Raw genomic sequence first — 24,543 nt, 5'->3', positions numbered from 1 at the left:
TATGTATATATCTAACTCAAGAAGCTTGAGTGCCATCTAGTGGTGCATTCATGTAAGGACATCGCAAATACTATATAATAATACTATTTATATCACCCTTGGTGAATATGAACAAAGAAAGCTGTGAAAATCTTTCATTAAAAAAATAAAAATAAATAAATAAATAAATATATATATATATATATATACAACCTTTCAAAGTAAAACAAATGAAAGTGGGTTGAATTACATAATGAAACAAATGTTTTTCTCTAACACTGGTCACAATTATTGTTACACCTAGAAATTATTCTGAGTAAAATCTCTGAAGATCTCTGAAGTATATTCCCATTCATATTTACAATTTTCCAGCCATGGCTTCCTGTTTCACAGGACTATTACAGTTTGTTCAACTGCTTACACACAAAATCCTTACTTGTCTCACAATTTCTGAAACCTGACACTCAAACAGCAGAACTACACAAAATCTGCAAAACCATACACTAATTATTGGCCTTCGACTCAGTTTTCAATTTCATAAAACACTTTTTGCAAAACACAACACACAATTCTCCATGTAACACAAAAATCTATCAGGAAGTATCTTGATTTCCTTTTTCAAACACAGTCATTGTTTCTGTCCAACTACACGATTGATGTATTTCCTTTTATTTTTCGTATTGTGTAATACTGTATTCACAACCACAAATACTTACACTAAAAATATAAATATTTTGGTTTCAATCTTGCTTTTGTGTTTACTGTGGATTTTCAACATCTGTCTGCCAATTACTTTCAATCTTGTACAGTTATGTACACATGAGCTCATGAAAAAAGAGCTTTAGGTTCTGCCATGGCCATCCCAGTCCTCTGACCTATTGAAAACTTGGGAAACTGAAGGATCTGGACAGATTTTAAATGGTGGAGTGCTCTCTGATCTCTTGTCAGGTGATCTCCAAACTCATTATATCAAGCATTATAGGAGAAAACTCAGAGTTATCTTGGTAAAATGAGGTTTTCAGTTGTTTTACTTCAATAAAAGGTTAGTGGGTTTTTTTGTTGTTGTTGTTGTTTTTTACATATTTGCCAAGGGTGCCAATAATTCTGATCACAACTGTTTTCAAGTAATCCATGTATTTTATTTAAAACAAAGCATTAATCTGAAGTTAAACCTGCCTTCCATGTTTGATTTAAGCCATAATTTAGTCCTGGAGTAGCTCTATTCTTACTCCAGGAAATCATCTTATTAAACTATGGACTAGACTAAATCTAGACATTGCAAGTTGGCTAGTGCTCCTTTTGTAACAAAAAATGGTAGTTTTGTGGAACATACAGTACAGTTTGTTCCAAACCAATAACAATTTGTGGCTGCATTTTTCTACAGAATGACTAGAAGACCTTCTGGGGGTGGTCGGCAACGCCTGTTCACCCAACAGCAGGAACTTGCTATTGTGGAAATGGTCAGAGCAAACAATGCAATCCGTCTCCACCAGCTACTGGAACAAATATTTGCAGATAGGCAAGTATTCATCAACATCATTCGAGTAGGCATTACCACGATCAGACATGTCTTGGTAAAGCACAAAATCACATTGAAGAAATTGTACAAGGTCCCATTTGAGAGGAACTGTATCAGGGTCAAAGGACTTCGACAAGAATATGTACAGGTAAGCGTTGCAGTCCTTTACATTTACAATACAGTATTTTTGTAATCCAATACAGTAATAGCTGAATATGTACCATTGTATCAGTACCACAGAGAGGGACACAGGTACCTGTGTGTGTGTGTGTGTGTGGGGTGGGGTGGGGGGGGCCTATGTGTAGTACTTTAGTTGTGTGTTTTGAGTAATGCCAGCCATCCTTGCTATGTATTTTTTTGTTGCAGGAAATCTTAGACATGGATAGAGCTGCACAGCCTCATGAATTTATTTACATTGAGGCTGGTTTCAACCTCAGCAAAAGTAGACGACGGGGTCGTAATGTAGTTGGCCAAAGGGCAATTGTGCACGTACCGGGGCAGCGTCGGGGAAACATCACAATGTGTGCCACCATAAGAATGCTAACTGATGAACTGAATAAAAACAGTGAAAATTAAAGACTGCAGTGTTTTATATAAAGTACACCATTGTGTTGCTGCTAATCTGAAAGTGTATTCATATGATGCAAGTGTGTATCATTTTGTCATCAGAGTGAAATTTTGACAAAGGATTGTTAGGTTTTGATAGCAGAGTTTCAATTCGACATAGATGTGAATGGTTTATTTCCCATTGTTGTGTCTTGTGTGCTTGTGTGTAAAGTTTTAACACAATGAACCGAAGTTTTGCAAAAAGTGTTCAAGCAATAGGCAAAAACTGTAAAGACCCAAAAGACATGATATGATGAATAAAGACCCGGAGTCAAAGTTTAAAAAATTAATAAAATGAAGAAAATTTTACTGAAGAATAGTTTGCAGTTTCATCAGCAGAAGCCAGCTTCAAGTCTCACTAGGAGTTCGTAGGCCGCTCTGCGTACATTCACATTTCCACAACAATTATACTCTAACAGAGTCAACTAAATACGTCATTACTTCAGGTTGAATGATTCTGATTGGCTAAGAAAAATAGACAGATTTGGTAATCTTCCACACATGGACAGATAATCAGAAGCATATCTCCATTCGTCACAATGTTAACGAGGGGACCCTGGATTAAGGTACTGGATGTCCTTTTGGGGTCATGACATGGCACCTGCTGGTCTCAAGCAGAGTGCCAGTTTATCCACCAGTACAAAGGGACCTGCACAAAACACTTAGTGCACATACACAGATACATGATTCACCGCTTCTTCAAGGCTGAAGTTGATCTGAGCTCTGCTCTGAGCAGGAAACGTTCCCAAAACATACTGATAACATGTTCTTTTCTCTCAGTGAGAGGTACAGAAAATATCCACAATTATTTTCTAGTGTTTGAAAAGGAAAATAAATGCTTTAACATATGTTGAAGAAGCCATTCAAATAATTTAACAGAAAGATAAATATTGATTACAGTATTTTACAATTGCTAAAACACATTTCTTGAAACCATCACTCATTTTCTCAAAACATTAAACACAAATCCAATCTTCAAACTAATTTCACAAAACCTCTGACTCTTATGGCAAAATCAAACAAAGCTTTCAGATCATACACACATTAAACAATATATAAACACTACAGATCATTCATTAGACACTACATTAAAAAATGGAAAACACAACATCCAGAACATGAGGTTACAGAAAAAAAAGTATATTGTAACACAGTAAACACATTTTGCCATTACATAAAATGTATAGAAATCACAAGTAATGTGAATTTAAAGTATACTGTATGTACTGCAAGTACAGTATTATATTCAGTATTATATAGTATTGAATGTCTGTATATACAGTACTTACATACTGCAAACATACAGCAGTCTAAATGCAAATGACTAAAAGGTCAAAGAAAACTCTAAATGAAAAGCATGATACAGTACACACACACACACACACACACACACACAAACACACAAAACAAAGTTCAGAGTCAGTGAGAGATTCATTCTGCTTCAGCATCACGTCTTCATGTTGGGTCCGGCCTAAATCAAGTCAAGTCACCTTTATTTCAATTGCAATTCATACTACACAGATACTAGTCTAGACTAGTCTAGTATAGTATAGTCTAGTATAGTATAGTATAGTATAGTATAGTATAGGCTAGTATAGTATAGTCTAGTCTAGTATAGTATAGTATAGTATAGTATAGTATAGTATAGTATAGTCTAGTCTAGTCTAGTATAGTCTAGTCTAGTCTAGTATAGTATAGTATAGTATAGTCTAGTCTAGTATAGTATAGTATAGTATAGTATTAGTATAGTATAGTATAGTATAGTATAGTATAGTATAGTCTAGTCTAGTATAGTATAGTATTAGTATAGTATAGTATAGTATAGTATAGTATAGTATTAGTCTAGTATAGTATAGTATAGTATAGTATAGTATAGTATAGTATAGTATAGTCTAGTCTAGTCTAGTCTAGTATAGTATAGTATAGTATTAGTATAGTATAGTATAGTATAGTATAGTATAGTATAGGCTAGTATAGTATAGTCTAGTATAGTATAGTATAGTATAGTATTAGTCTAGTCTAGTCTAGTCTAGTATAGTATAGTATAGTATAGTCTAGTCTAGTCTAGTCTAGTATAGTATAGTATTAGTATAGTATAGTATAGTCTAGTCTAGTATAGTATAGTATAGTCTAGTCTAGTATAGTATAGTCTAGTCAAAGCAGCTTTACAGTGATAACAGGCACATGATGATCAGTAATGCAAAGAGGGTTCATTTTGGCTGTACAGCTCTAAAAGAAAATAGTGTCATTGTTCAGCTGAAGTCAGTTCAGTGTTGATTCACTTACATTGTAAAGACCATCAATTATTATGTAAATGACTGTAATTATTTTCCTCTATAAAGCAGTTCTGCAGAAAACAGTGATGTCATCATCTAGGCTAGCTTAGTTCAGTTCTCATCCTATAATGTCAGTCAGATCAATAATATTGTTGAATATTGTTGAGGACATTTTCCACATCACAGGCAATGTCATCTCTTGCCAGGCAAAGGGAAAAACCTGTGCCGGATCCAGCCTTGTCTCCACACCCCTTGCTCTTTCTCCTCATCATCCTCTTACACATACTCTTCCTCCTCTACTTTTCAGATTGTTTCCATCTATTGTTGGTATCATCATTCAGCACCTGTGTCACCTGTGCACTCTGAACTGACCTATATTTTATACAGTTGATTTGATCACTTCATTAGAAATAAGTGTGAATAATTTTGAGTCATTGTGTTTAAAGGATGACAACTGTGCTGTAGTTGTGTTTCACTTTTGCCACATGTATTTACCATTTTGAAACACAGTGCAAAATGTGTTTTATTGAGTAAGAATGTGTTTAGAGTTTTGCAAAAAGAGTGGATGAGATTTGCAAACAGTGTCTTAACTACCTGAACTTGTTTAAGGTTTTGCCTACAAAGTGACTGATTCGACAAATGGATTTAGGCCACTGAGCATTGGGTTCAGAGAATGGGGTTTAGTCTTTTAGCAATTGTGAAATACTGTAATCTGAAGTTAAACCTGCCTTCCATGTTTGATTTAAGCCATAATTTAGTCCTGGAGTAGCTCTATTCTTACTCCAGGAAATCATCTTATTAAACTATGGACTAGACTAAATCTAGACATTGCAAGTTGGCTAGTGCTCCATTTGTAGCTCCATTTGTCTACTTTCAGCAAAAGTAGACGACGGGGTCGTAATATAGTTGGCCAAAGGGCAATTGTGCACGTACCGGGGCAGCATCAGGGAAACATCACAATGTGTGCCACCATAAGAATGCTAACTGATGAACTGAATAAAAACAGTGAAAATTAAAGACTGCAGTGTTTTATATAAAGTACACCATTGTGTTGCTGCTAATCTGAAAGTGTATTCATATGATGCAAGTGTGTATCATTTTGTCATCAGAGTGAAATTTTGACAAAGGATTGTTAGGTTTTGATAGCAGAGTTTCAATTTGACATAGATGTGAATGGTTTATTTCCCAGTGTTGTGTCTTGTGTGCTTGTGTGCAAGGTTTTGACACAATGAGCCAAAGTTTTGCAAAAAGTGTTCAAGCAATAGTCAAAAACTGTAATGGTTTCAGAAAATGGAGCGAAGTTTCAGAAATTGTGTTTTTTAGCAATTGAGAAAAACTCTAACAGCTACTATTGATTTCTGTCAGACATATTCAGTGCCATGTACAGTTAAAATCTGTTACTTTAGTCAGTTAACTAAAGATTATATATTTTTAGTAATTTACTGTACTTTGCCTACTTTTTGAATAGTGATCAATTACTTTTGACCTATTTTATCACATAAATTTGAGAAGAATAATCTTGTACCATTTTGATAAATGGATAACTGGATATCCCAGTAAAAATGACACCAGATACTCTGGTGATGTATGTTGGATTTTTCCAAACATTTAGTCTGTTTAAACCCACCCTCCTTTCTTACAATCAACTGCAAACTTGTCAATCAACAGCTGATAGACAGATCCAAGTCCACACCCTACATTTCATTTCTTTTTTAATACTTTGTTTCACTCAAATGCACATCACAATATGGAAGAAATGAAATAAACAAACATTCATGAACATGAAAACCACAACAACATTACACAGCCAAAGTCAGAGTGCAAATTTATTTACATGGTGTGCAAATATGAAGGAAGGTTTCCATGGTGATGCTGGTGAAGGCTTAGGCCCTATATCAGACACGGTCTCAAATATATTTGCATTATGGGGGAAATTTCTAGAATAATGAATTTGCAATTATGACATTACAAAGGCCATCCATTTGTGGTTACAGATCAGACAAGTTATATTTCTAAAGTTATGTTTCTCAAAGTCTCAAATGTTTAAAAATGTAAACATGCATGTGTGTACATTTTAAAGCAAAGTAAAAAAAAAAAATTAAAAAAAAATAATAATTCACAAACATAAAACTAACATATCATTGTAATCTACTCATCCATGCCGAATGTACACACATAACATGATTTTCTCTTAATGCGTTTAGAGAAAAGTCTTTCAAAGACAGCTCAGGGTAGCACCATATTTATTTTTTGACTATTGGATTGTTCAGTTGACAAAAGTCATATAAAAAAAGTTTTGAAAGTTGTGGGTACTGAAAATAACATCTGATCTATACCTTCATAGTGTGCATGCCATTGTAAAGACTAAGTCTCTCTCTGACAGCCTTGTTTTCACCCTTGTAAAATTGTCTATATGCTGTAGAAACAGTCAGTCCCCTCAGATGCACACTTAGGTCTGCACATGCACATTGGCTTGTCCAGCCTGAAATATAAGCCTATATAACACAAGTTGAACATAAGAAATAACATTTATAGGACAGTTCATTATTGCTAAATTGAAATGTGTTACTTAAATGTAAGTGTGGGAAGCCAGTGTGGGAGGACTGAGGCGCAGCTGGAGGGAAGGTGGAGCCAGAGGTACGAGGGAGCCTGGTGGAGCAGAAAGAACGACGGTGGCGACAAAGACTTAGAGTTGGGCAGAACCAGCAGAGCAGGAAGTGCTTCATCATCCAGCTCCACTAGTACTCCCACTGACACAGGTATAAACCAGCTCACACACCTAGTCAGACTGGACGGCAGGCTTTGTTTCAGGGACGAATGAGGTTGCAGGCTCTGGCTCTGTTGCGGGCATTGTCTCTGGCACTGGGGCTATTGTGAGTGTCATCTCTAATTCTGTGGAGGGAGTGGACTCGAGAAAGGACTGGATGGTTTCAGAAGTGTGGATGGAGTGAACTGTCGGAGCGATGAGATCTTCCTCCCACTTACTGATAGTATTGCGGATCCACATCGACGAAGTTCCCAGTCCACATATTCAATGAATGTACCTTGAGGATCATCTCTGAGCAGGTGAGCCTTTGTTTGGAATAAAGCTCTCTGTGTGCTCCTCAAGGGAGCAATCCTCTTGTGAGAGTAGGAGGATCTGTACCACTGCTAGATCCATTTTATAATAAATCCTTTCTTCAGTCTGGTGTTCTGTCATAGCTGGGCGGAGGATGAAGATGAGGTGAGGTGAAGTGAAGTGAATCTAAAATGCAGTGTACTTTATCTAACAAAACTCCAAAACAGGTCCAAACATGAAGGCAATGCAATGGTATTCACAAGCACAGAAAACAACAGACAAACAGTGACAGAGCTGCAGGCATGAAATATACACTGAGAACAGGTGTGTGTAATCCATGAACAATGAGTAACCATGATAACCAAAAAAAGCAGAAACAAAGGAAACAGGAAAGAATAATCTACAAATTAAAAGTCCATGAAAAACACATAGATCGTGACAATAACAATACTTTGTTTATGTCACAGGCCCGTCTGATTGATACTGTAACTGGAAGACAGGTTAGGAATGGTGCCTTGCAGAAGAAGTCACCTTCGGCACAGAGTTAAGGGGGTGGTTTTCAGACCACAGACAGGCTTTCTTTTTCTTCAGATCAGAATTCCTCTTGTGCTTCCTTCCCAACAACAATATTATGACCAATACCAGAAAACAAATCAGAGGAATAGTGATTCCCAGTGTTAGTCCAAACAGGTCTATCAATTTTTTGGAATCACCTGAAAAACAAATCAGATGTTAAATTGTTGTTTTGTTTTTGTTTGTTTTTTTTTGGAAAAGATAAAGATTTTCTGTTTTGTATATACATTAGATATATGGTTGAATGTGCTGTTTTTCTTTACTTTTGAATACACTTAAAATGTCCTTACTACATGACAGATATCACTGAAACAAAAATGTCAGGTAGAAGCCCATCCCTTTAGACAAACAGAAAACCACCCAATATCCAGCCATGGGGGTCAAGGTTTGGTTGGTTAGCATTGTGCAGATATTATGTGGCCAAAAATTCTGTTTCCACAATGATGGCCATTTAAAAGTAGCCAGTAGCAATTTCAGTTTCAATTGTATTTCTTTTCTTTTCTTTTCTTTTCTTTTCTTTTCTTTTCAATCAAAATATGATTACAGATATTACATTATATTATAACACCAGTTTTACTAGTGCAGGAGGCACAAGAAGGACATATTTAATCTAACTAAAACCTACTCCAAAAATTAGAGGGAAATTATTGGTAGATTTAAATGGTGTACAAGCCTGATCTTAACATTACCCCTAACCCTAAAATCCTATTGGCTGATAGGGATGTTGTTCCAGGAACATGTCCAACTTGGTGAAAACATGGTCACTATGTGGTTGAAGAGATATGAGCAGGCTAATTCAGTGACTAAATATTAGTAGAAATGATCAAAAAGACATGTTAGTTTATATATAGTTACCTTCAGTGTGAACATGGACAGAGAGCTCTCCAGATTTATCCGAAGCAAATTTCCTCCAGTTGTCAGCAGTTGGAAGCCACTCCACTACCTGACAGTAGTATTGCCCCACATCAGTGGGGTTGATCTGTGGCACAGTCAGTTTGTAGTGTGTGGCAAGTGGTCGTCCAAACACCACATATTTATCATTAATTGCGCTGTGTAGGGTACCATCACGCTTGGCAGTGAATATAGCGACTGGTCTTCCTTCCTCCTGAACCTTGAACCAGGTGACCTCAAAGGCAGAATTATCACTGGACTGTGAGTCAATGACACAGTCAACGGTGAACTCAGCCTGAAGATTGGTAATGTTGAGCATTTTGTTCTCCTTCTTAACACTCAGTTTACTTTCTGTTTAAATGAAACACAACATCACAGATCAAACAAGATTACTTTTCATCTGAATTTCTTAATTTATTAAAAAATACATAATTTACATAAATCCATATGTGCAATGATTTGAATAAATCTCTTCTATGATGTTTAAATTTCTGAAATTATAAGACATTTTGATATTTTTGAAGACATGAAGTTAAAAATGCCTACATTGTAACAACTGTCCTGAATCCAACTCACTTTCAAGGCAATTCCTAACTATTTTGTTTTGGTGAATTTGGTGAATCATATGAATTTGTATAATCTCATTCATACATTTTTGTACAATATGCTTATGTCCCACTGATGGTTCCGTGCAAATTCAGTGAAAAAGCCATTGCAATGAAGTAAATGTGTGTTTTATTACCTTTCTCTCTGACAACAAGCTCTGTGGAATCAGACAGTTTCTTTAGGGAATACCAGTCACCAAGAGGATCCTGAAGCCACTCGTCCACCTCACAACGATACTGTCCACTGTCAGATGTTCTGACCTGACGGACAGTCAACTGGAATGTCTGTTTCTGTCTTACTTCCATGCGGATTCTCTGGTCCTCCTCTGGTCCAGCTGCGGGGCCAAACTTGACAACAGCATCTAGGTCCATAGTTAAGAGCATCTGGGTCCCAATCATCCATGTTATCATGAAACGAGATGTATCTGTGGTTGTCGTCAGGACTGAGCATTCAATCATAGCATCAGTGTTGGCGGTGGTTTCCAGACGAGACTTGAGTTTGGACAGGCTCAACTTGCTCTCTGTTGGTAAACATTACAAAGTGAGGAGAAGAGAGAAAAACCAAGATTTTCAACAAACTGCTGAATCTTTATAAAAAAAAAAAAAAAAAAAAAAAAACAGTAGGCAATATTTTGCACAGCATGTGCAAAAAGAAAATAGGAATATGTTCTAAATGAATAAAGGAAAGTGTTCAAGGAAGTACAAGAGCTCTGGGAAAGGACATTTACAAATGTTCTGTCATTTAATTTACATCTATTGCATCTATTTTTAAAGGCATTTCATTTAGTTTACTTAAATACAAATAAATACAAGTCAATACAAATAATACAAATGAAAGTTCCACTCCATTTTAGGTGTCTGTAACTGTATGCACTTTCAATACAAAATTAAGCATTTGGTATAATGTGCTTATTGTGTTCACTGTCACTGTTTTGTTTAGTTTCTGTGTTCTAGTTAGTTCCCCAGTTAGTCTCCTAGGTGTGTGTCACCCCCCCCAAACTACTTAATTACAGTAATGTGAGAAGTTGCAATTCGTTACTTCCACCTCTGAAAAACGGAACAGGTGTTAACTTATAACACCTGTTCTGTTTTTTGTTTTACCTTGATTACTCTCCCTGTGTATTTTAGCCCCAAGTTTCCTCAGTTCTTTGTTTGTTCTTGCTAAGATAATATGGTTGTGTTCGCTATTCTACAGCTACCTCCTGAGTTTTATGTTTTTGCTCTTACTCCTTCATCGTGCGCATTCTTGGCACCCACACCTGACACATACTTGTTTTTTTGGTAAATTTGATAGATTTGCATTTGCTGCTATTGAGGTTGGGGGCAAGGCTTTATTTTACCTAAATCATAGTAAGTAGGCTACATGTTAATTAATATTACTTAGTACCCATTTGTGTAGTTACATTTTAATAAAATATGGGATTTATGGGATATGGATAGGGTCAGGGAAAGGGTTGGGGTAGGGAGTATAGAGAGTATAAAGACAAGAGTATGTCCAAACATTTGACAGACTATATCTTCTAAAAGCGGTAATTCACCACTGGCAAAGTGGACTTTCAATAAAACTTGGCTGCCAAGAAAGGCAGTAGAAAGATGAAGAAAATAATGAAATCTGTGCTATCTGACTAGAGAAAACCTGTTGTCTAGAAAAAAAGAGCTGATGTCTTCCCTTTTAAAAGGCTGTAAAAAATCATAAATACGGAGGAAATACCACAACAGAAAATTGGAAAAACCTCAGTGTAGTAAACATTTCACACTGGACGATTATGTTTTAGGCTGGATGACTATGTTTTAGGCCATGCGGAGGGGAAAAAACTAAAAGGAGCTGCTGTTCTGTCAGTTCCACCCAACGCGAAACGCTTTTGCATATAGATAAGAAAGCTGTTGACATAGTGTTCCATTATACCATAATGCTGTTTAAAGAGTGCAACAGGGGTGTCCACACCTGCTCCTGAAGATCCACTGTTTAGCTCCAATTTTCCTCAACACAACTGCATGGAACTTACTAGTATGCCTAGTAAGACCATGACTAACTGGTTCAGGGGTGTTTGACTAGGGTTGGGGCTAAACTCTGCAGGACAGTGGGCCTCAAGGAGCAGGATTAGACACTCCTAGTGTAAACGAAGTACTATACAATTTTCAGCCACAAACAAACTCTTACAATAACGGTTTTGTTAGTAACCCTCTTTTAATGTGACTATCTGTGGATGGGAATACAAAAATGCGGATATACATTCTGTAGTTTTCAAAAAAGCCCTTGACCTGTCAAAAGTCCACTGAATTATGCATTTTGATTCATCTGGTGGACCTTTGCTGACAAATAAACAGGAATTTATCGGCCATGGTAAAAGAGTAGACAGAAAGAGTAGATTTTGTTCATTTACATATACTACTGATATTGTAACAATACAAAGTTGCATGAAAATTGGCAAACGTACACTAAAACAAAATATTTTTTTAATTAACATCTGTATTTACCAGGTTTTCGTACTGTCACAGCCAATGGGTTGGAGTTCTTCATGGCTTTCTGTACATCCTTTTGATAGGCATCAGCTTGGCACTGGTACTGTCCTTCTTGTTGCTTGCTGGCTCGTGGCACTATGAGCAAAAAAACTGTTGCTGACGGCTGTATCTGAACGGATAGCTGATAGTTTCTCTGATCTGCTCCCCAGGAGATTTCTCCAGTGTGGCGTATGGATAAAATATTCCTTTGTACAGTTGAATTGGGGAGCCGAAACATCCAGCGTACACCCAAAGGCACTTTAGGTCCTTTGACTGTACATAGTAATTCTACTGAAGAATTTATAGGCACATTTGTTGTCCGACTTTTCAAGGTCACCGTCATTTGAGATTCTGAAAAGAAACATCTACAGTGATTATTCATACTCTGGTATCAGTATCATGCAGTAGAAATATAGGTAATGACAAAGAATTGATGTCAGCATATCTAGACAGTTTCCTTGATCCTGGGAATAATGTGTGAATATATAGCAGTCTTACCAACAGAATTAACTGAAATGGCTTTTTGCTGAGACTGGGTGTTGGCTTTCGTCATCTCGCCATTGCTCTGTACGGCCCATTCAGACACAATGCACCTGTATTCGCCACTGTCAGATGTTGTAGATGCACCAATCTCCAGGGTCAAGTTTCCAGCTGGAGAATGGAGTGTTTGAACATGTCTGCTCTGATACCTTGTCCCAATATCTTTCATTACTCCCTCATGGGTCAGACTAATGACATCACTGAAGGAATCCCCTGAGTCTTTCTTGTGTTGCCATGACACTGATAAAGGACCTTTGAATCCCGACACCGAGCAGGTGACCTGTAGTGTATCTCCCTCAGTCATCTCATCCTTCATCACCATGACCACCGTCAGATCACTCTCTGACCAGACAGGCAAATAAACAGGCAATTTCAATAACATATAATTGTTTTATTTTTACCTGTGTATTTTCATATTTGTTATAAATAATAAATATATTTCTCATTACATGGTAGATGTTCTTTAAAAATGTAATAATTGTTTTTTTCCTTTATAAAAATTAAATGTACAATTTTCTTTATCTTTTATACCAGAACACCTCAGCAACTGCACAACAACACAATAAAGTCCACTTGACTGTAGAGGAGAAATACTGTAGCATTATTTACCTTTGGCCGTGATGCTCACAGTCTCTGGACTGGACAGTTGTTTTTGTATTTTTCTGAAGGTGCCATCATCATTCATGTGTTCCTGCCACACTTCACACTGGTATTGGCCCTGGTCTTCAGTCGTAGCCGAACGGATGGTCAGCAGGTAGTCCGTGTGACTGATTTTCACTGCTCTCATCTCCGCTGCATTCTCTCTCTCTTTGTAACTGTCAAACACAGTGAGTATCCCAGAAGATCCAATCTGAGCCACATTCTTCTGGTTCTTCAGCCAAATCACTGAAAATAAATGACCAGGAAGATTCTGTGCCTTCACACTGCAGTGGATATCCAGTGCATCTCCCACCAGTAGTGGCCCCTTCAAGGCCTTCATATAGACAGTGAATGAATCTACATCAGGGCCCACTTCTGAAACACAAGAAATAGCATGAGATGTACAAGGTTCTCTTACACAATTTCCTGTTTTATGACTGCAGTCGTACCAACACAGTCATTACACCAGATCTAACTTATATACTTAATATCAGTGGTCCTCTAGGTAATAGAAAATGTTGACTCAGAATACATTAAATACAGGTTCACTTAAAAACAGAAAAAATTTTTTTTTGTACTGTAAATTATTGACAGCAGAGAGCATAAAACTATTGAAATTAAGGAGACATTTAGAAAAATGTGTAGATTTTATACTTTAAACTCTGTTGGGTCACTAGGTGTAAAGTCTGGGTCCTGAAGCAAAACCAGTTGAGAATTTTAGGTTTAAATGACAAAATATAAATCTCACCAATTCGTTTGACCTCCACGTTACATGCTGAGCTGGTTTTGTGGGCGATCTGTGTCCAGGAACGGTCTGGGTCTTGGATCCACTCAATGGCTTTGCAGTAGAACTTCCCCTGGTCTGACTCCTGCAGTTGAGACATCTTCAGTCTGTAGGTTGTGTCCTCCACCTTATCCATGCTGATAACACCTGCATGGTAGCGATCCTCAAATCCAGCCCCTGTCTTTACAGTCAGATCTCTGTTCAGAGTGATGATTGGTCGGGGATTCTCATCCTCTTCACTGTGGACAAACCAGGTGACCGACAGATGGGTGTGCTGATAAGTTTGGCTGGAGACCTGACACTCAAGCTGAAGAGGATCACCTTCAGACAAGCTCTGGGAGGGAGAGCCAGAGTATGATGCCACCAGGGTGTCCTTAATCACTGTGGATTTTTGCATTGAAAACATTAGTTACAATGAGTGGTTGACCAATATGTGTCTTTTAATGCCAATACCAATATCTAGAGACTAGAGTAACTGATGGCGGCTGATATACAATTTCAGCTTTTGGCTGATCAACTTCAGTTGGAACAAATGGAAATGTCAATGGATGCTAACAGATGGATTTCTGTAGTTATACAATGATGTGAATAAGTACTTGCTCCCTTCCTGATTTTTTTTTTTGCTTGTTAGTCACACTTTAATGTTTCAGATCATCAAACAAATTTAAATATTAAATCAAAGATAACACAATTAAACATAGCATGCAGTTTTTAAATGAAGGTTTTTATTATGAAGGGAAAACAAAATCCAAACCCACATGGCCCTGTGTGAAAAAAGTGCTTGCCCCCCTGTTAAAACATAACTTAACTGTGGTTTAGCACACCTGCGTTCAGTTACTCTAGCCACACCCAGGCCTGATTACTGCCACACCAGTTCGCAATCAAGAAATCACTTAAATAGGACCTGCCTGATAAAGTGAAGTAGACCAAAAGATCCTCAAAAGCTACACATCATGTTGAGATCCAAAGAAATTCAGGAACAAATGAGAAAGAAAGTAATTGAGATCTATCAGTCTGGAAAAGGTTATAAAGCCATTTCTAAAGCTTTGGGACTCCAGCGAACCACAGTGAGAGCCATTATCCACAAATGGTGAAAACATGGAACAGTGGTGAACCTATCCAGGAGTGGCCGGCCGACCAAAATTACCCCAAGAGCGCAGTGTCATCTCATCCAAGAGGTCACAAAAGACCCCACAACAACATCCAAAGAACTGCAGTCCTCACTTGCCTCAGTTAAGGTCAGTGTTTATGACTCCACCATGAGAAAGAGACTGGGCAAAAATCGCCTGCTTGGCAGAGTTTCAAGCAAAACCGCTGCTGATCAAAAAGAACATAAACGTCTCGGTTTTGCCAGAAAACAACTTGATGATCCCCAAGACTTTTGGGAAAATACAGAAAAGACAGCCAACAGAAAATTTAATAGTTGAATAGTTCAAATAGTTGACATTTTTGGAAGGTGTGTGTCCTATTACGTCTGGTGTAAAAGTAACACAGCATTTCATAAAAAGAACATCATACCAACAGTATAATATGGTGGTGGAAGTGTGATGGTCTGGGGCTGTTTTGCTACTTCAGGACCTGGAAGACTTGCTGTGATAAATGGTACCATGAATTCTGTTGTCTACCAAAAAATCCGTAAGGACAATGTCCGACCATCTGTTTGTGACCTCAAGCTGAAGCGAGTTTGGGTTCTGCAGCAGGACAATGATCCAAAACACACCAGCAAGTCCATCTCTGAATGGCTGAATAAAAACAAAATGAAGACTTTGCAGTGGCCTAGTCAAAGTCCTGACCTCAATCCTATTGAGATGCTGCGGCATGACCTTAAAAAGGCGGTTCATGCTCAAAAACCCTCCAATGTGGCTGAATTACAACAATTCTGCAAAGATAAGTGGGCCAAAATTCCTCCACACACTCAAAAAAATATTTCAGTCTAATCTTCAAATGGGTGTTGTATTATTAGCTTCACTATAGTGGAAATGTGATTCTACAACATGAGATCCAGCAGTGTTGTGACGAGCAGATAACATGAAGAATTTTAAAACCAGTTTGTGCACAAAAAAAATTTTAGTCTACTGCATCATTCTGACTCATACAGACATCAAGAATCAACGTATAAATCACAACAACGGTAAAAGTAAAAAAATAAATAAATAAAAAAGCTTAATGTTGCAATGCATGCTGGGAGCCATGGATGAAGTTTGTACTAAGTTGATACCCAGCATGCATTGCAGCATGAAGCTTTTTTTTTTTTTTTTTTTTTACTTTTACCGTTGTTGTGATGTCTGTATGAGTCAGAATGATGCAGTAGACCAAAATTTTTTTTGTGCACAAACTGGTTTTAAAATTCTTCATGTTATCTGCTCGTCACAACACTGCTGGATCTCATGTTGTAGAATCTCATTTCCACTATAGTGAAGCTAATAATGCAACACCCATTACATCAGAGACCAAACTCTGAATTAGATCAATAAACCAGGTCACTAAATGACAACTTTCACCATCACACCTGATCACACGTTCTCTTGACATTTATGCCATAAAAAATGTGTTTCATAAACAAACCAAAGAACAACTGGTGTAATAAAATCAAGAGCCCAATTAAAGCCAACACTGACCTCAAATATGGCAACTTAAAATGAATCTCAATAAATCATCAGCATCTGAACCTCTGATAATTAAAACTTATGTAGACGTATGACAGAAATAAAGTCAATCTAATTAGTAATGATTGAAGCTGGTAATGTTTTGAGAGATTGTGGAGTAGTTTAATCAGATTGTGAAAGATTTAATGTCTTTATCTTCAATTGATTTCATTGAAGGCTGTAACTGAAGTCAGCTGTTTCTCTTTCCTTCAGCATTTCTTGTTAACAGCAGGTGTTCATCATTAATGTTCAATCATCACTTAATTATCTCATTAACTCTGATACTGCTTCAATGGTACTTTAACTCAGTAGTGCACAAACACATGAACACTAAGCAGTGTTATATAACCTGGGCATTTTCTGCATACATATTTCATTTACATATGACTTACAAATATGAATCACATTAAGTTTATTAGTTTGTTTATGTAAAAATTATGTAATCCAAATGGATAGAAAATTTGAATGTAATTCAATTACATAAAACTTAAGTTTAAAATAAAAAATCACTTTTTCACACCACTGTATATCTGCCAATGACATGCCAATAACCTCAAAATGGACAAATCATCTGATTAATCACCAAAACAATCCAGATAAATATCTTACCGTTAAGTGTTGTTGCCGCTTCATAACTTCCTAAATATCCACCATCTGTGTTTGGGGTGTGACAGAATAATTCACCCGCATCTTCTTCCAGCAATTTTTTTATCCTCAAGAGAACTGAAGATCCTGACAGCCTCTCAATCTCAATATCGTTTTCCCTTACCCTACTGGAGAACAATGTGTAGGCAAAGTTTTGCTCTCTAGTACTGATCATATTTATTTCCACGTTTGATTTCCTGACCATAAATTCAAAATCCTGTGAAGACGGGCCTTTAAACCCACTAACATTACAGGATATGGAGATGGGATATCCTTGCACTCGATACAGAGGACCTTCCTGGATCTGGACCAGACGCTGACCGCAGCACAGATCTGTGTGAAGAGTGACATTAGACATTAGCCAATTGTTAGGAAAACTTATTAACTTGTCTTGCATAAATTAAATAAACTGAAATGTGGAGTGACAATAACTGTGGCAAGATGATTGACGGCCCTGCTGAAAACATAAACCAGCATGAATTCCAGGCTGGTATAGTACTGGTATAGTCCTGGTTCAGCTGATGGACCAGCATAGTCATGCTGTTCTCAAGCAAAATGGGGCTGGTGAAGCTGGTTCAGCAGCATGGTCTTGCGGGGTTTGTTTGTGAGTAGACCATCTGCCTATATGCAAGCAGTGCTTTGGACCAAGCATTGTTTTTGGTTGCTTATTTCTATATTTAACACATTAATGATGTAAAGGGAAAAAAAAAGATTTAACATATGACTGACAAAACATATGATTTATTGTAATATAAAACTTTGTAAAACAATTAAATTTTTCGACTTTCAACAGAGGGAGCTAATTGTTTTTGGTAATGATTATATTATTTATCAATGTCATCTGAAATTTTGAATGAAGTAAAAATTCCAACTGGTGAAATGTTTCAAAGAATCAAAGGATTTGTCTCCTATTTCAAAGAGCTACAAAAATTGTGTATATTGCAAAACAAAGCATTTAGAGATATGAAAACAAATTAAAAATGCCAAATAACAGCATACTCATCAGCAGTTCCTATTTTTAAAGATTTTAATGGTAATTTGGGGACTTGTATGTGGAGATCCAGCTGTCAGTCACTGATTACAAAAAGTATAGAAAAAGTTGTGCCATTGCAGGAGCATGAAATGTTGTAGTCAATAGTAATAGCATGCATTTTCAACAATTTCTGAAAGAAAATTAGACTAATTGTTCAAGTGAAGTCAAAAGACAGGCCCAACTAAAGGGAACAAACTTCAAACACACTTCAACAACTTATACATGTACCATATTAAGTAAATAAAGCTAAACTAGTTTATGATAAATGAACATGTTGATGATGATGCTTAAACATCCTCTAGTGAAACATCATTGATTTTATTTGTGGTTGATTTCATCTAAGGCTATGAGGCTGTGAATCAGCTGTAGTTGTTCTGCTGTCTGCTCGATTCTTCTCGTTTTTCGTTCTTGTTGTTCATTTTATCTTCAGTTATTCTGCTTGTAGAGTGAATCTACTTTATTTCACAAACCGCAACCCTGCTTTAGTGTCACTTTTAGTCTTTATAGATTGGGACCATATAAAAACTGAACAGTATTTGTTCAACACTCAGGATCATTTACCAATAAAGATAACCTTCAACATGCTTTTGCTCTATTAAATAATAATTTAATATATGAACAATTTAACTATGAACATACTAAGAAACATGATATGTAACACATACACAAGTTTTGTTGTGATCTTGCTAGGATCATACAGCACCCAAATACAACATATGCTGGTCCACCAGCAAACAAGTAACCAGCATCCAATGCTAGTCCCAGCATGCAAAACATATCTTATGCTGCAATGCTGGATTTTTCAGCAGGCAGGCCAGTTTTCTGTGACATGATGCACATAACTACAACTAAACGGTCTGTTAAAGACTTAGTTTTGATGTTGTAGTATGTCCACCACTCCCCAAATGCTGGCTTATGCCTGTTGCATGTGGGTCTGTTACCCAGCTGTTGGGTTAGTGGCTGGGTCAATCTTACTGACAGTTGAAAGTGACAATATACTCCTCCCATGAAACCCAATGCAAATCCCACGGCAGTGGGCGGTCAAAAAAATAGAGCACGGGTCCCGCGATTTGCCACATAAAAAGAAAGGAGTCGACAAATTAAGTTCACAGCAGTCGATCAGTAATATTCTCTTCCTCCATAGCAGGCTAGGCCAAGTGATTCATTATTTAATTCACTTAAGTATGTTTAATATTTTTAGTATTATTTATTTTCTTATTGCTACATGTTAGCTAGGCTACATGAACACCTGTGATATCTGTGAGGTTTTTAATTCCAATTTATTTTTTTATTTTATTTGTTTAATATTTATTTATGAGTAATTCGGCTAAATATTAGATTGTTAGATTACCAGAGTTTAACTGGTATGGATAGGTGTGTGTGTGTGTGTGTGTGTGTTGTTTGTTGTTACCATACGTGTAATTTGTGGGTGGGACGGGTGGGACATGTATCCACCACTTTTTGCCAGGGTCGATATTGTCCCCACCACTTTTTGAGACATCTCACGGCACGGATGTGCCTACCTAATACAAACAAAACATCTTTAGTTAACTAGCAGAGCGATAATTTAGTTTGTTTGTTAAATAAGAGGCGATTTAGCACTGCTAATTGATTGTTAAATGATGCTAAATGATTGTTGCCGCTGCTATCAGTGGTGCAGATTCAGCGTTCTCTTGTGGTTCATGCTGATGAACATTCGGTTTTTGATGAAAAAAAAAAAAAAAATACTATACAAGCACGGATTATAACCCAAAACCGCTGACATTCTTAACAAAAGTTCTATCACAAGACCATTACGGTACACAAACAAATCTATGCATTTATTCACATGAAAAAATCTCAGAAGTAACAGTATATTGTATTACTCATTAAACATGAGTTCTATGTCGATAAATTAAACCCAATGTAGCCTACTATTGACATGGATTTCCAGACATAGTAATGTTTTTTTTTTCTGCAATTGTTATTGTACACATATATTGTACATATATCTGATATAGCATTGTATATTCATTTTAATCTTATTAATTTTTTTAAATTCAATTTAAAGGAGATCTACATTTCACATTTTTATTCATACATGACAGGTAACATGGAAAATGCTATTTTGACATAGGCTTGTTAGATGTTTTGTCCATTCCCTTGCAATTTTTAACCACTTGAATAATCCACTTGTATGTAACTTTTATGGTATTATTTTGTCAGTTTCGGAGCCTGACAATTGTGAAAGTCTTTCATTGAATGTCGTTCATCTTGGATGTTTGCTAACATTTTGCATTCCACATTGGTTTTGGGTCAACATGAGGATGAGCACATTAAACAGTTTTACAAGTAACTTGATGTTGTCAATCATGGAACAAAGAAAACACTATGTGGCGCTTGCATGAAGGACTTTATCTTGAGGGTATGCAAAACATTTTTTTTTTTTTTCAAAAACAAGATAACCCTAAAAAGATTAAAAAAATAAATATATGCTAATGTTAACAAATCAACTCTAAGAGAAGTTAATTGTCTACTATGTCTAGTATTCATGTATTAGACTACAAGTATTTCAATTCTATAAGATTTGATACTCTTGAGATGAAACGATCTTGAGCAAGGGAACGCCTAGCAGAAGTTCCAAACCAATGCATCTCTAGACGTTTTAAACATTTAAACCCCGAACAGCAAAACAGCAAAAGGAAATAAATGGCCAAAGACATTCATCTAGTGCGTATGTCAGCAACGGGAGAACAGCGCGGACGGACCTAGCTAATTTTTCTCAAAGTTACCTCTCAAAAACGTTGCCCTTTGTTTCAAGTGCCATTCCACCGAATGGGTGCCATTTCTGCATGAAAATTAACTCTAAAATATTTTTTTATCATTAAACAAAGTGTCCTGAACATTAATCTAACTGCAAATTTAAAATATATCATTTTAAACATTATTAAAAACTACTGAGAATAATAAAAAATAGCATTTGTTACATGTAAAAATTCACTTTATCATGAAATATAATCATTAAAATCTTTCAGAAATAGTATTTTTTGCATTGTTGTATTACTCCATATACCATCTATGCTAAACAAAAATAACTTTCATAAGAAATCCATAATATGTTATGTAAAATACACATTTTAGTCATGCCCCCAGGTTTTCACTCAGTCCTGTTACCCTCACATTCAACAAGACACATTTTCAACAGGAGAAGACCAAAGGTAAATCCTCTTGTTTTAATTTCTGTATATTTGATGAAATTGTAACTATGAATGAGAGGGTCAATCTCAACATACTGTCCTGTTACCTAAATTATCATGTATTTGACAATACATAACAGTCCTGTTAGTCATATGAAAAATAACAGGAGTGAGTAAAAGTAACAGGAGTGAGTTTTGTTGATTTAATAGTGTGAATATTTTGTTGCTATAATACTCTTCACCTATATCATGAGTTTTACAGTTAAAATTACTTAAATTGTAGATTTTTAGGATTATTTTTACAGTGTGAATGCCACACTTGCAGGGAGCCAGTCCACCACGAAGTGACAAACTTTTTGTCTTTGTCTTTCTTATCTTTTGTAGAAGATGGAGAGAACCTTTACTATGCCGTTGCCAGAAACACACACCCATGGCATGCTGCAAGAGAAGGAGTGAATCACACCTGCAACCCTCTCTTTCCCCCCCCTTTTTTTTCTTTCCTTCCTTCCCTCCCTCTCTCTCTTTCCTCTCTCTCCTTCTTTCTCTTTCCACCTCCTTCACTGTGAAGTACTATCACACAGCACATCCCTTTAACACAGAAATCTATCTCACACACGGCCATGTACACACACTATTTCTCACACATACACACTCAGTCCTGTTACCCAGTGTTCATTCCTGGTACAAAGTGCTCATACCTGTAACTAAATGTATTTATTTTTCTAAAAAAAAAAAAAAAAAAAAAAAAACGTCAAACCACTGTTTTTATTAGTTTTGTTTGATCCATCATTTACACAACTGTTAAATAAATTAAATTATTTAAAAAAATTATAAAATTGAAGCTTCTGTCTTCTTTTAAATGAAAAAAATAGTTTTGTGGTTTTTATTAAACTACACCTTGTCTTAATATAAAGTGATTTTTTGTCACAAATATCAATTATTTGAACAAATAACAAACCATTTCTTCAAAATAAACACTTTCTTGAGGTGAATACAAAGGAATTAACGGACATGCTTTTAAACATGCTTTTTAAATGGCACATCGTGAGTTTTGGTAACAGGGCTGAGAAAACATGCATCCATCTTCTGCTTTGAAACCTTGTAAAAAATAAATGAAGTTGCCTGAGATTTACCAATAAACATTTTGAATAGATAAATATGTGTAGTATTAGATTCTGTGATGAAAAAAAAAAAGATGAAAAAAAAAAATAAAGTTTGATTTTGAAGAATTACACCAAGCAAATGTCACCCATTCGGTGGAAAGGCCCTCAGTTGTTTGTAGGTGAATGTCCATCTCTTCTAGCGCTCTGTGTTCTCTGTGTTTTTAACTATATCGACACTTTGTTTGACTCTTTGAGAAACCAATTCAGATGTTTCAGTAAGAGGTCCGGAAGAATGACCAGAAAACTGAATCCAGACCGTTTTCCCAAACCCTTTAAGCCAAAACAATGAAAAGAAAGTACCGACTCAAAGAATGGTTAATTCACGAATGATTGGCATCGCTGTGGGACACAAATAACCGCTGTCAGTATTCGCAGGTAACGCGTTTCTGTCAGTAGCGCTCATGGCGCGCAGTGCCTACTGCTGATGTGCGATATGACATACTCACAGACCAAACTTAAATAAAAGGATCCATTTAGGCTATGCTACTTTTAAAATATAATGAGATTGTGTTCAGTCCTACCCCACTGCAGGAGTCCTGAGAGACACAGAAACAGCGGCAGGTGCCACAGTCGGTACCAGAAGTCCACCATCCTTAATCTGACGGATCCTTTCTCCTTCTCCCACATCTTCTCAGTACAAGTTAATCCAGGTCAGGCCCGGGTCTACAGGTGTGCTGCATAACTCAAACACAAGCAAGAGCACCTTCAATTCGTTTATGCTGTAATATATTGGTGTGACAGATTTGACACACGCTCCGGTGTCTGTGTGTGTTTGCGCTCTGGAGAACGTCAAATGTCCAACGTGTTTCTGCAGCACTGAGCAATGTAGCCAATCACAGACATAGTCGTTGATCTCTTAAACACTGTGGCCAATCAGAAGTGTTTTAGTGACTGAAAAGGGAGCGGCCCTGGCTCACTTTCCAGGCCACAGCCGATATAATCCATTGAATAAAACCTGTTTGTCAACTGCATGAGGCAAAGTTTCGGAAGTGACATCTATATGCAGGTTTCACTCTGGACAGGACAGAAATATGACATGGTAAAATAGTAAAGCATTATAGCAATGTTTAGGCAGATTAATAGATATATATAAAAAAATATTTGTAGCAAAATATATTTTAAATTATGTTCCAATTATTGGTAAAAGTGATGAGTTGTAAATACTCGTAAATCTCTCACTGTACACTGCTATGGTGGAGCCGTTTTTTACCCTTCATCTGCACTTTACTAGAGCCCACTCAGTGATTTCAGAAACACCCTTTCCTGTTTCAGGAGCCGAGCATGGAACGGGTTTCAACAGGATCGCCTAAACCTGAGATTTGCTCTCTGACGCAAGCGACTGTGACACTTCAGTTCAGTTCATATAGCGCTTTTACACATCGTTACAGAAATTGCACGTGTCTACATTAAAATGTAGAATGATCTGTTATCAGAGGTTACTGTCCAAGTTATGTATTTCAGAAATGTTCAAATGCCTATACAAATCACACAGTTCGCTAACAATGTATTCATTTAAGGCAGAAACAAAGAGCTCACTGAAGTAATGAACACATGTTGTTAACAAAAATGATTAGATACAAAACGAATCTGTCAGTGGACATTTATGTAATTGAAATCTTAATCATCTCAGAGTTACATTTCACAAAAGATTTTGTTTGATCTCATTATCAAAATTTATAAAACTTTTTGAACCACAGGATGACATTTTTACTTTTTGTTTTTGCACATTTTCATTCCTAATTAACTATAGTTATTTCAAGAAGTTCACAATTTGTTTAAAATTCAATATTAACCCAGAAGCCAATGAAAAATTACTCAAATAATAATTATTTTAATAAAATAAATAATAGACCCCAAAAATAAAAAAAAAATGTCATCATTTACTCATTCTCATGTCGTTCCAAACCGA

General features: G+C 36.5%; 1 protein-coding gene across 1 annotated transcript; it reads right to left on the bottom strand.

The window, feature by feature from the left end:
• Positions 1-6,188: 6,188 nt before the first annotated feature.
• igsf3l (immunoglobulin superfamily, member 3-like) lies at positions 6,189-23,547 on the bottom strand. Its single transcript, XM_048192727.1, has 9 exons — positions 23,156-23,547; positions 17,227-17,595; positions 13,937-14,353; positions 13,159-13,563; positions 12,508-12,891; positions 11,986-12,360; positions 9,645-10,028; positions 8,867-9,253; positions 6,189-8,151 (listed from the first exon to the last, which is right to left on the bottom strand). The coding sequence occupies exons 1-9, from the start codon at positions 23,259-23,261 to the stop codon at positions 7,940-7,942; spliced, it is 3,039 nt and encodes a 1,012-aa protein (XP_048048684.1). The 5' UTR covers positions 23,262-23,547; the 3' UTR covers positions 6,189-7,939.
• Positions 23,548-24,543: the final 996 nt, after the last annotated feature.

Source organism: Megalobrama amblycephala, linkage group LG6 (assembly GCF_018812025.1).
Source record: "Megalobrama amblycephala isolate DHTTF-2021 linkage group LG6, ASM1881202v1, whole genome shotgun sequence".
NCBI lineage: Eukaryota > Metazoa > Chordata > Actinopteri > Cypriniformes > Xenocyprididae > Megalobrama > Megalobrama amblycephala.
Note: the sequence above shows the minus strand (reverse complement) of the source record. Positions and strands in the feature narration are given on the sequence as shown.

What these genes read in the sequence shown, in the direction of transcription:
- igsf3l (XM_048192727.1), bottom strand. Translation starts at nt 23,261, where the DNA reads ATGTGGGAGAAGGAGAAAGGATCCGTCAGATTAAGGATGGTGGACTTC. An exon ending in CGTGGAGGTCAAACGAATTG is followed by an intron (nt 13,564 to 13,936) that starts GTGAGATTTATA and finishes CTTGTGTTTCAG; the next exon opens with AAGTGGGCCCTGATGTAGAT. An exon ending in CATTTCAGTTAATTCTGTTG is followed by an intron (nt 12,361 to 12,507) that starts GTAAGACTGCTA and finishes GTTTCTTTTCAG; the next exon opens with AATCTCAAATGACGGTGACC.